The sequence below is a fragment of the Molothrus aeneus genome, chromosome 2, assembly GCF_037042795.1.
Source record: "Molothrus aeneus isolate 106 chromosome 2, BPBGC_Maene_1.0, whole genome shotgun sequence".
Lineage (NCBI taxonomy): Eukaryota > Metazoa > Chordata > Aves > Passeriformes > Icteridae > Molothrus > Molothrus aeneus.
In genome coordinates this window covers 89,788,458-89,800,988 of record NC_089647.1, presented here as the reverse complement: position 1 = coordinate 89,800,988, position 12,531 = coordinate 89,788,458, and the positions used below count along the sequence as shown (strand labels likewise).

Here is a 12,531-nt window from a genome sequence, read left to right as displayed (position 1 = left end):
ACCATTCATCCCAAAAGAATGGTGAGAGGAACAGAGGAAGCCAGCCAGTTTAGCCAAGGGGCCCCACGTCCAGCCTTTACTGGGCAACAGTTTTTATTTGGGGCACACCAGCAGCAGCAGGACTCCAGGGTGACTCTCAGTCATGGGAGGATTTGCTTGGCCAGGAGGCAGCATGATTGCTCCTGCTGCTGTGAAAGGATGCTTGAGCCACCAGCTGTACCCTGGATGGCTCTGCTACCACCAGTGTTTCCCAGCAAGTGCTGGCCAGGCTCATGCTGCTGCAGGTAACCTCCCTGCTATTCCACCTCTGCAAGTTTCTGCAGGCGGGGGCTCTAGTCTGACTTTGTCCCAAAATCTCTCACTGTGCCAGGGGTGTAGCTTAGCTCATATCCTCAGAAGCATGTACCAGCAGGGCAGCTGGCCCACTCCCTGACAACTTCAGCAGAACAGATGCCAAATATGCAATTGCTCTGTTTACCTGGCCAAAGAGGCGGCTCAGCCCGAGCACCTGTGTGGGGCTGAAAGACACAGAGTACAGACTGACGCTGGCGGCACAAATACTGACAACTCAGCCACTTTCAGGAATGCAGAAAAGAATCCTGGCCTGGAAGCATCTACCACCCACTATGAAAAGCAAGTGGCTGTTGGAACACCTGAAGAAAAAGCCGTCACCCACAGTACATATGGACACCTGAATCACATTATCATGTTTTTCTAAGCATGTGGCTGCACTGCAGCTGGAGCAAGAGCTGGTCAAGGCTGATGAGATCCTGCCCAGGACATCAGAGCACTGACCCTGGGAGCAGAGCTGGCTCACCTCGCTCATATGGCACCTCTGTAGCCCAAACTCAGCATGACTTTGCAACTGCCATGGCTTTTCTCCAAAGGTATGGCAGAGAGCTGGAGGGGCCTGCAGGAGAAGTGGGGCGCGGGAAAGATAAGGCAGCCTTTAGACAGGCTAAAGTTTGTGTGCCAGCAGCCGTCCTGTACCTGCACTCCAAGGCAGCTACAAAATCAGTCTTTGTCCTTCCCTCAGCTCCAGGTTTTGACCTATTAGCACAACACTTTGCCAAGTGCTTTAATTAGGGCCATTTCTTCCCAAGAAACAACTGCACAGGGCGAGGCTTTGAAACGCTGAGCAATGAGCAGAGCAGCCTTTGCTTTCCGTCCCCAAGACAGGACTGCTCGCTAATTGTGGGATATGCATAAAACATCACGAATCTCACCACATCCACACCCGAGGTTATTTAATGGGATGCTTTTTAATAGAGCTACTACCCGCCCCGGACAGGGCGCCTTTTAACGCACTGGGCATCAGACGGTGCTCACGCCGCTCCCGGGACGTGCGAGCCCCAGGTCTGGGTGTTTTTCCCGATCGCTGCAACGAGGGCACAGGGCCCGCCCCAGCGCTCCGAGCGAGCGCCGAACGCCGAGGAGGGGATTGCGGAGAGAAGGGAATTCCTGCAGTGCCCCTCGCTGCGGCTGCCGGGACGGGGAAAAGTTTCCCCGTGGAACGCACACTTCACAGGGGGAGTGGCAGGGACACCCTGCACGGCTGCGGGCCCCTCGTCCCCGCGGCGGGACCCCAGCCCGACCCCGCCGGCGCCCGGGGGGCAGCGGGAAAGCGCCTTTCCCGGGCAGCAGCCGGTGACAGCGGCCCGGCCGACACAAAGCGCCGCCCTCGGCAGCCGCCCGCCGCGGGAGGCGGGACGGGACGGCGCGGGCGGCCCCTGCGCCTCTCCTACCTGTTACAGTTGATCCCCGCCGCCGCCGCCGCCACTCCCAGCATCCCGGCGGCCGCCGCTGCCGCCGCTCCCGCCAAGCGCTCCCCACCGGCGGCGGGCGGGGCCTCGCCGGGCCGCGGTAATGGCGCTGGGCGGCCCCACCGGCACCGGCCGCCGCCAGGGGGCGCGCTCCGCCCGCGCCGCGCCCCGCCCGCTGCGCCCCCGCGCGGGGAGAGAGGGAAGGGCACCGGCGGGACATGGGATCGCACCGCTCCCGGCCGGGATAGAGGGGAGGCACCGCCGGGATATGGGATCGCACCGCTCCCGGCCGGGAGAGAGGGGAGGCACCGCTGGGATATGGGATCGCACCGCTCCCGGCCGGGATAGAGGGGAGGCACCGCCGGGATATGGGATCGCACCGCTCCCGGCCGGGAGAGAGGGGAGGCACCGCTGGGATATGGGATCGCACCGCTCCCGGCCGGGATAGAGGGGAGGCACTAGCGGGATATGGGATCGCACCGCTCCCGCCGGGATAGAGGGGAGGCACTAGCGGGATATGGGATCGCACCGCTCCCGGCCGGGAGAGAGGGAAGGGCACCGGCGGGACATGGGATCGCACCGCTCCCGGCCAGGAAAGAGGGAAGGCACCGCCGGGATATGGGATCTCCCTGCCCTGCCCGAGAAGCAGACGGGAGTCGCTGCCCAGACCTGGGGTCCCCCTGTCCCTCCCATGTGCTTCCCGCTGGGCCCGCGGGAAGGATCGTTCGCCTCCTCTGTCAGCCCTGCGGGAGATGCGGCGGCCGGAGCGCCCCGCAGAGTTATGTGAAATAGGTGAATAGGTGCCTCCTGGGAGCGGCTGTTGCTGGTTTTATGTTTTTCGGCTTTTTTTTTTTTTTTTTTTTTTTTTTTTTTTTTAAGAACCGAAAATTGCTGTCAAAACAATTCCAAGTATTTTCACTGTTTCCTACACGTGGTCGGGTAGTGCAGGATAATTTGTAGCAAGAAAGCTCTCGCCACACCTTGGGGAGCCAAATATGTGCAGGTGAGTTTTGCTGGAGCCAGAGTCCGGTTTAGATCAACATTATTTAAGAATGTAACAGCGTTAATAGCAACGGCGTGGGGAAAGGCTAGCACCTCGCTCATGTTCAGAAATGTATAAAGTAAATGTAAGAAAGTTACCTCCAACGCTGCCGAACCTTCCACTTCACTTGGAGAGAAGCGACCTCATTCCAAATCAGGGGAGGTTCAAAGGCAGACTACGGACAAATGAAAGGAGCACAACAGAAAAGGTGATATTTTTGAGCTGTTTGTATCACCACCCATTGCCATCCTTAATATCAGAACAAGGAAGTGGCAGGTTGGAATGAAAAATGCAAATATTTGCCTGCCAGGATTAAGAAAATATCTATATGGCTCCAAGAACACAGCCCAAAGGAATATAAATTAAGCCAGTGAGGATCAGCATAGACAGGGATGAGGGAGCACAGATCAGAAAGAATAATTCAAACATGGAGCACCTCCACTTTGGTATCCATCAGAACCTGGAAAAGAATGTAATTTTTGGGGATTATGATGCACAAAAGGTATTTGATGGCAGTGCCAGAAGCATGGTTCTAGAGAGGACTACAGCTGTAGAAACACAGACTGCCTGTAGTACTTTTGTTTGTTTATTTGTTATTTTTCTCCTTGGCAGGGTTCAGTTTTGCTTGCCAAGATGAGGAATCAAACACGACAAGACTTTAGCATCACAGAGAATACTTTTCTGCAATAAAGAGGAAAATAGAGTATATGGCTGAGAAGGGAGGGGATGATAAGCCAGAAGAGGGGGATGTGATCCTTCTCCTTTACTCTGCATTGCTCAAGCCACACCTGGAGGGCTGAGCCCAGTTCTGGGCTTCCCAGTACAAGAGAGATATGGAAAAAGCCCATCAAATGGTCACCAATATTTTTTAGAGACTAGAGCACCTCTCCTGTGAGGAGAGACAGAGAGCTGGGACTGCTCAGCCCAAAGAAGAGAAGGCTCAGAGACATCTTACCAATTAATACAAATATCTGAAAAGAGAGGGTAAAAGGAGGACAAAGCCAGTATTTTTTCAGTGGAATCCAGTGACAGGAACAGAGGCAGGGGAAACAAACTGAAATATAGGAGGTTCCCTCTGAACATCAGGGAAATTTTCGCTGTGAGAGTGACTGAACACTGGCAGAGGTTGTCTGTGGAGTGTCCACCCTTGAAGGTACTCCACAGCCATCCAGATGTGATCCTAGGAATCTGGTTGTAGGTAGCCATGCTTGAACAGAGAGGTTGGACGAGTGACCCCCAGAGCTACCTGCCAACCTCAACAATGGCGTGATTATGTTGAAAAACTAATCACACCACCCCTCCTCAATTAAAAAAAAACAAAACAAAACCCACAAAATAACCAAACCCAACCCCAAAACACCCACCCATTTTCATGAGTCTATTAGCAAAGCTTCCTTATATCATCTAAAGAAGTAAGTACTCATTCTGTGCCAGCTGAAGGTAATACAACCCTTTTGTTTTTTTCTAATCTGCTTTGGGCAGTCTGCCATTACTTGTAGGCAGCTTCATGAATGTCTTTAATTAACCTCAGCTTGTCTGCAAGGATTTCAGGGTCTCTCTCATTGCTGATCCTCCTGGGGAGCTGTGTGAGGTGGCTGTCCCTGGCTGCTAAAGAGCAGCACCTCTGACCAGCACAGCCTGAAAGGACAGGGAGGTGGCTGGGCAGGTGTGCAGCTACCAGGGCTGCAAACTTCAAACCAGTAAATTCTGGAAATTATTAACAGGCAGTGCCAGCCAACAAGTGCAGCCGTTGTGGCGCTTCCTTTGGAGGGCACTTTAATGGATTTAACAGCCAGTGAATTGCATCATGTACAGTTTTCCAGGGCTTTTAAAGATGAAATCCCTAAAGCCTGGTCTGCAAGCAATATAATCTCAAAGTAGCAAAGGCATTCTCATAGAGAGTGGGAGAGCCTTCCCCAAACACGTACAAATGCCAAACACTAAGTACTAGCAGCTTTTGGAAACACTAAGTACCAAGAAAAGCCAGGAATTCAGTTTCACAGTTTCCTTCCCCAGGCTGTCTGCACTTTGCAGCAAATTTGTGCCTTGGGGCTGATTTAAATTTTTGTTTTGTCTTGCTTTACAACAGAAATAACAATTCTTAATTGTTATTAATTATCCATTACATAGTATTAGACCATGCTGGCATTCTAATTAACTTGTAAAATTCAGTCCAGAATACTCAAGCAAGTAATTTAATAGGATTCACAAAACACACACCACAGACTTGTAAGGAGATCATTCCTTCCATTCCAGTATAATGCAGCCAATGACAATTTTCTTCCTATGCAGTTTAAAGAAAATATGGTAATCTGCCTACTTATTTCAGCTTACAAACCCATCACAAAGTTTAACATTCTGCTGCTAATGCACTTGGCATCAGGTACAGAAGTGCCATTATCCCCAGCAGGCAAGCCAGGAAATAGAGACAGAGACGCTGAAATTAAATTCACAAAGGAAGCATGTGCCAAAGCAGGGAATTTGGACTCCATGTCTCCAGACCAGCATATTAATCACAAAATTAATGCTGTTTTTTTTTTACTCTCATCTCTCCCTTTGAGACCAGAGTAAAATGCAGTTTTAAGTAGGCATATGCTTTTGATGTTCTATTTCCAGACTACTTTACATTTTCCATCACTGTTGAAATGATGCAGTACAAACTTATTGTACTGCAGCTGGCAGTGACACTTTAGTGACATGGACTCAGCAGTGCCAGGTTAACAACTGGACTCTTTGATCTTTGAGGTCTTCTTCAACCTAAATGATTCTGTCACTCTAAAGTGACAGCACAGAGCCTTTACCTATTCAGAGCTAAATGCATGATCTGCTTTGCTGACATTGAACAAGCATTATTGGCCATTATTGTAGGCTTGGGTTAGAAGTGAGAAAAGGTAGGGTTATTGAGGACAGATGAGAAGGCAGCTGCTTGGTTAAAGAATTTGACTGCCTGTCTCCAATCACAAATATCAGCATCTTTACATCAAGTTATTTTTCTGGAAATTAAAAAGTATTTTGTAAGTAACTCCTAACTGTGGTATTTGCTTGAGCTTTTGCTTTCTTCCAGAACTTCACGCAATTGCAGATGGTAGATTGAATGGCTTGGGTTGTAAGGGACCTTAAAGATCATGTAGTTCCAACCCCCCTGCCACTAGCAGGGATGTCTTGTACTAGACCAGGCTACTCAGAGCCCCATCCAAACTGGCTTTGAATACTTCAAGGGATGGGACATCCACAGCTTCTCTGGGCAACTGTTCCAGGGCCTCACCACCCTCACAGTAAAGAATTTCTTTCTAATATCCAATCTAAGCCTATTCTGACTCTGAGAGCCTGTTAGCAGAGCAGCCCCATGATTGTTTATCTTAATATAATCAATGGATTTAAATTGTAAACTGTGCCAGTGTTCATGTCACACCTCCAAAGCTATGAAGCTAAAGCAACAGGGAAGGAAACTTTGACCATGTAAGAAGGAATAATTTTTGAACATGGTGTGTCTAGCTAAATATTCTTAGCAAAGCTGTTAATGAATTAATGGGTGAAAAAATTATTTAGGTTTCACATTTTTGTTCAACATTATTAACTCCACTAATCAATTGAATAAATAAGTTTTGACCACTATTTGATATCTCTAAAAAACATTGCTATTATTAAAAACAATATATAGTTTGCTCAGAACACTCGAAGACATTTTAGTGATTATTCTGACATCCATATAAAAGAAGTCAGATTTCTGCTTTATGCATTTTAGACACACCTGGTATATTCGGCATCACTTTTTCTTGGAAGAGGGAAGGAGACCGCAAAACCAAGCATATAAATTTTATTGATCAATCTCAAACTTCTGCAGAATTGATCAATAAAATTCCATATTTAGCAGCTTATAAATTTCTGCTTCATGACAAGATCAGTACTTGTGCAGACACAGTAAAGGCTAAAGAAAAAACTTACAGCAGCACCACAAAACAGGTACTTTAAGATATTAAGACTCTTGGAGATCATTACTCTCACATTTTTATAGTAAAAGTGTGTAATTTTTTTATTTCAAGCTTTTTGTCACTGCAATTCCCATCTTTCCCAGAATGTTATGAACCTATCCTTAGCTTTTCTGCATTTTCTGAAAATCCTCTTCCTGCAAGATTTCCACTATCCCCCACCACTGCAATCAACTGGTTTAACCAGTTTCCAAGAGAAAGGCTGGTGGGTAGTCAGGGCAGGGACAGAGAGCTGCCACGTCAACAAGCAGGAACTGTTTAGGGTTTTATTACCACCATCTGCTTTTCTCTCTGTTGCAGAGGCTGTAGCCCTCTGCCCCTGGAGCAGAGGGAGACCCACCTGTCCCTTGCAAAGGTGGGCAGCTTCACCTGGACTGCTACAGCTGCAGGTTTAAGCCAATGCTGTGACTAGATGTGAGGGGAACATTAACTACTCTGTATAACTATGTGGATGCTAAAGCCAAAATGATGCGATTGGCCTTCTCCCTTGGCAAGAGTAACGCTGAGCATCAGCAACTTAACTCCACAAAGGGGAGTAATAACAGTAAAACAGCATTTGGGTAAAAGCCTTTTCCTGAAGCTCTGTAATGGTTTCTGTGCTTTTTATTTTTGAGATGCTCTGCATGCTGCAAATGGCAGGAGAGCCAAGAGCTAATATGTACCTCCCCTCCGGAAACAGTCTGAGTGTTCTCAGAACAAGCTTCGATTTTCAGGCACTGAAACAATAAACCCCACTTAAATCCTATGCTCGTACACAGCTGCTATCCCGTGTCTATCAATTTAAAACACTTTCAAAGGCTGCTCTGGGAGGACTGGGACTGTGCTCATGCCCAAAAGACCACACTGTTTTTGACACTGATTACATTTACCTTGGATTCTTAAGAAGCCTTTAGGCTGACAGAAAAAAAAAAAAAAAAAAGAAAAAAAAGAAAAAGAAAAAAAAGAAAAAAAAATTGCCAACACCAAGGCATGCTGATTTGTTGGAGCAGTAACTCATGTTCAATCCAGTCTGAATCCTCAGAATGAGCCTGAGAAACACAGGACACGAAGGAAAGGAAAGAAGTTTCTGAATCTAAGATGCATCTTCTCATCCTTTCAGAATCATAGGATAAATTTTAATCAAATTAATTTAAAAAGTAGTCAAATTATTATTTCCCTTCCCCATAGCATATATAAACTCATGTGAAAGCTGCTAGAAGTTGACTGCAGGTATCAGGCTCTCTTTTATGACCCTTATATCCATTTATCATGTCTTCTTTTCATGGCTTATGATCCTCTCTCTGACCACGTATTTGTGTAATAAGCATGGTCTAAGAAAAATGGTTGGCAAGAAAATAAACATACCAAACCCTTGCTTAAATCAAACCAAGCATCTCTTCATCCACTGAGTTTGTAATCTTTGCACTAGGACAGTTATGCAGATAAAGAAAAATTATCACACCCTGTTAGGGAAGAGGTAATTATAGCCATTTGAAAGTTGAGTGCAATTAGAAAGACGTGCTGATTTATAAGGTAGTTAGTACTCAAACACACTAAGTGCAATCCTGCTAATAAGGCCATTAACAGCTTCTGCAACCCTCCTAATATTGTCAGATTGCTGGTGACAATCTAGTAACACTTTTGAAGTCATTTAAATGAGCTTTTAAATTAAAAAAAAAACAAAACAACCCTAGAACAAACCATTTTCTTTTCTGTTCACCCAGAAGAATCCATTGCTATAGTTGCCTTCCAAAGTACAGGCTGTGGATACTATACCAGATCCATAAAATCTCTTCAATACAATGGTAGACAGTCTTGTTTTCTACTTTGCACCTGACTAGCATTTTCTCAGGTAAGAACAGGCATTCATGGAAAAAAAAGTCACTCTGTTGAGTAAAGGTGAATTTTATTGAAGTGATGGCCACATGAAAAGGCCACCAAAAACATATTTCCAAACAAAATACTTATCTATCCAGACTAGCAATTCTGAAATTACTACAACAAATATATTTTTATCTCTTCATACATTTGGTTTCTCAGCTTGTGAGTGGTGACTGCTATTTGCAAGACTTCTGAGATATTTTCACAGTACCAACAATAGTAGAACTAGCAGGTAGTTTAGGAGGTATTGGTGTGCTGAGTGAAGCTAAGGCATAAGCCAAATGAAGCATGTATGTTTAAGCTGGCTCCAAAGTCACTTAGTACAAAGTAAGGAGAATTTTTAGGCATTCCTCCACAATTTCATAATATATCATCTCTTGTTGCAGCAAATAGATGGAGGGAGATAGACGAAGGAGGATTTAAATCTAGAAAATAATATAACCCTGTATTCTCACAGTTATACTTTGAGGAAGGAGAGTCATGAAAGAAAAAAAGCAACCTTACTCTCCTGTGTATAATTTCTAACATGGTTCCCTTTGGCCATCCTGAACCCCAGATTCAACTGGCCACATCTATACAACAGCCTGACAAGTTCTGATCTTCCTGTCTTTCAGCTGGAGCACTTTTTGCTTGCACAGATGAGTCTCCCTTCTGGGTAAAGGGAAAATGAAAGATATATAACCCATTTCTAAGTCAGCATTAGATAGCTGAAAATTCAGCCACAGTGAAGGTTTGGGAATGCTGAATCACTCCCATTTTTGGTTTTTACTTAATATATAATCTGTATAGTGACAGCAGAATTACCATTATTATTATTATTATTATTTTTATTATTATTATGCTCTCCTAATGCTTGGGCTGAAGGAAAGCTGTTAAAAGATAAAAATCAGTCCTAAGCTCATAAACATTTTGGGCAAGGGTGATATTTTCTGTGAAACATTCTAATAAATGTGGCACTGTAAAGAAAACAAAAGGAACCAGAAAGCAAAGTCAGCACAGTGCTCTTCCAAAAAAGAGCACCACACTATATCAAGAAGCAGCAGTACTAGTTAAAACTTTAAACTGTTTTTTGAAAGCAAATCACAGCTACAATGCTGTACATTAAAATGCAAATATATGACATATAAAAATTTCTCTATGCAAAATAATCCTGTTTCCAGTTCAAGTTCTTCTATGCCATTTACTCAGTTGTCTGTTAAACTTTATTTTCTTACACTCAGTTTACTGCCATATAGGTAAGTTCTGGCAATCTTAGCAACAGAAAACAGTTAAGTAAGTTATTAAAATATTTTTATATTAATTAAGATCTCTATCTTTCATTGTAAAAAAATATATTAATGCAAGTTGTTCACTCCATTCGTAAATACGGTACTCAAGTTTTACTAAAAACAGTGAGCATGCAACTCAGACTTGAAAGTAGTCAACAAGCAACTGGTATTTCATACAGCCAGTGATATATGTTACTTGCACACCTTTATTCACAGCTTACAATGCTCAATAATTTACAGTTCTGAAATATGTGCATTTTAAGAGGAACTTGTCACAGCTCTTAAGCAATAGTGGAGACTAAATCAGGTCAGCAGCAAACAGAGTGTGAACTAAGTGAGACAAAGCCATACCCTTCTACTCATGTGCTTCCATTGTTAAAGTCACAGCAGGAGGATGACTAGCACTTATTTTTATACGTGTTTCAAATCTCTCCTGTTGCTGTTTTGGCATTCTTCTGAGTGACATTAACCAAATCCAGCTGAATAAGGAGTTGGAATCCAGCATCCAAGATCTGGTCTAAATCATTCCAAAGGCAAATGCAAGAAAGCCTAAACACAGCCTCCTATTTGCTACCTACAGACACCTAAAAGACTCGTCCCTCACACTACTGTTGATCAGTTCTATGTTCTGAAAGTTCCCAGAGGATGTTTTCCCCAGTAGCACAAACCATAAAGGTTCCAGTTAAAATATATATTGGAAGGGAAGAAAATAGAAGTGCCTAAAAGAGAGGAAAGGAATTAAAATACCTAAATAAAGCCCGTTGGCTTTGTTGATTGTGTACTGAAATATATACAACAAGCAAAAAATTAAACCAAAAGCAAACTTACTGAACAGTTTATTCTCAACATGTTGCCATTCAGCTGTTCATATGTTCAGATTAATCTCAGTCTGAAATAAGGCCATATTAAAGAAACAAGCATCATTTCCTCAGAGCTAAGATAGATAGGAAAGGAAGAGCCCTATTTTGTATTTGTATGGGTACCAGGGAAAGACTCTCTGTAAAACAACACAGAGAATATGAAAATATGAGTGAAAAAGACAGAAAGACTCTGGTTTAAACATAAGCAGGATTCAAACATGTGTATGCTTTTTAAAACCTCACAAATAAATTAAGATGTTGAAAGGCATTTATGGACTGTATAAGGGAGCAGACAACTGAAGGTAAAAAGAGGTGCTGTGTTGATAATAGAAGAAGAGATGGTAGAAATTTATTTTTCTTGGGAAAAACCTATAACATTCTGTTGAGTAACCTGGAACAGAGACCATCTCATCTGTGCAAATATCTGCGCAAACAATGTACACACACAATGGAGAGAATAAGATCTTCAATCATTAGAACATTTAAAAAATGCATCTATTGACAAAAGCTTCATTCTTTTCTCTCAGAAGTTAGTTAGGAGTCTGACCTGTGGGCTCAGATTCCTTCTTTAGTGTCTTCACTAGGACTAAGTCAGTATGAGTAGTCTTGTCATCCAATTAGAGACATTGTGACAGTAATGGAACATTTTTCCTGTTCTTTTCCATAAATTTCCAACCTCAGATTAAAAAGGGCTTAAGCCCTTTCTCACAAAGCTTCAGCCCACTTAGGACCCCTGACTCTTGGAGTACTATCCTAAGGCCTCCATAGATGCCATTAATCTCTACTATAGTACCATGCCCAGGTGTGACAAGCACTGTATTTCATACAGATTTTTGCAGCCTCTACATTTTGTGAACTGTTGCCTTCATGTTCTGCAAAAGCAAAATAATTTAAGAAAGACAACAACTTTAAAGCAGAAAATGCCCTTTCTGTTTCTTAATTATCTTACATTTTGTAGCCTTCACAAGAGGGGAAATAATTTTAAATTTCTTAAATGTGCAGAGAGTAACACTGACCATATAGATTAGCTAGCTGACAGTGATATATGAAAGCAACTGTAAACAATTTTAAATGCTTAAAATCTAAACTCTAGTTATTCCAGTTAATATAAGGTCAAACTTTTAATCTCATATCAAAAGAACTATCACAGGTTGACAAATTCTGTTTCCAAACTATTTGCAATGCATTTGTCACTTCTCATAATTCTTATTATCTGTTTTAACATTTACAAGAAAAATAGTTCACTGCTGCCAGAGCATAACATAGGACCATCTTTCAGAGCTACTGCAGGCTTCTTTCTTAGTGGAGCCTAAAAAGCTGAAAAAAAACCACACAAAAATAAACCCCTGTAGTTCAATGATACAACACCAACAGATCTACAGTAAGATTTCTCAGTTTTGCAGTTGTGGAATGTTTTAAAGATTCAGTGTTTCCACTGTTTTATCGAAGTCCTGACCAGCTGTGGAGGTACGAAGCCCACCCAGAAGGCCGTGAGGTACTCTCTTCTTCACCTGAAGGAGGAAGAAAAGCATACTTCATATTATGTTAGACATTTATTATATTAGACAGTGCATCATTTGGTTACATATCCTTGCCCCCATTCCTTGCCTTTATCCTTTTTCAAATGCTGCCCTCAAGCTTGGTGAGAAAGGAATTCACTCTTGAGCTGACATAGACATGGATTGTACCACCAAATCCAATTGACTTTGGGTACTTAAGAGTGTCTGAAAAAGGTAATTTATCACCATT

General features: G+C 43.6%; 2 protein-coding genes across 2 annotated transcripts in view; both read right to left on the bottom strand.

Moving 5' to 3' along the window:
• The window catches only part of LIMS1 (LIM zinc finger domain containing 1), a 67,125-nt gene extending 65,282 nt beyond the window's left edge, over positions 1–1,843 (bottom strand). Inside the window, exon 1 of the mRNA XM_066545271.1 lies at positions 1,746–1,843. Within this exon, the coding sequence (XP_066401368.1) occupies positions 1,746–1,789 (44 nt within the window). The 5' untranslated portion in view covers positions 1,790–1,843. The remainder of the gene's footprint in view (positions 1–1,745) is intronic.
• Positions 1,844–8,662: 6,819 nt separating this feature from the next.
• GCC2 (GRIP and coiled-coil domain containing 2) overlaps positions 8,663–12,531 on the bottom strand; it is a 31,530-nt gene continuing 27,661 nt past the window's right edge. The window contains exon 23 of the mRNA XM_066545266.1: positions 8,663–12,293. Coding sequence (XP_066401363.1) covers positions 12,223–12,293 — 71 coding nt within the window. The 3' untranslated portion in view covers positions 8,663–12,222. The remainder of the gene's footprint in view (positions 12,294–12,531) is intronic.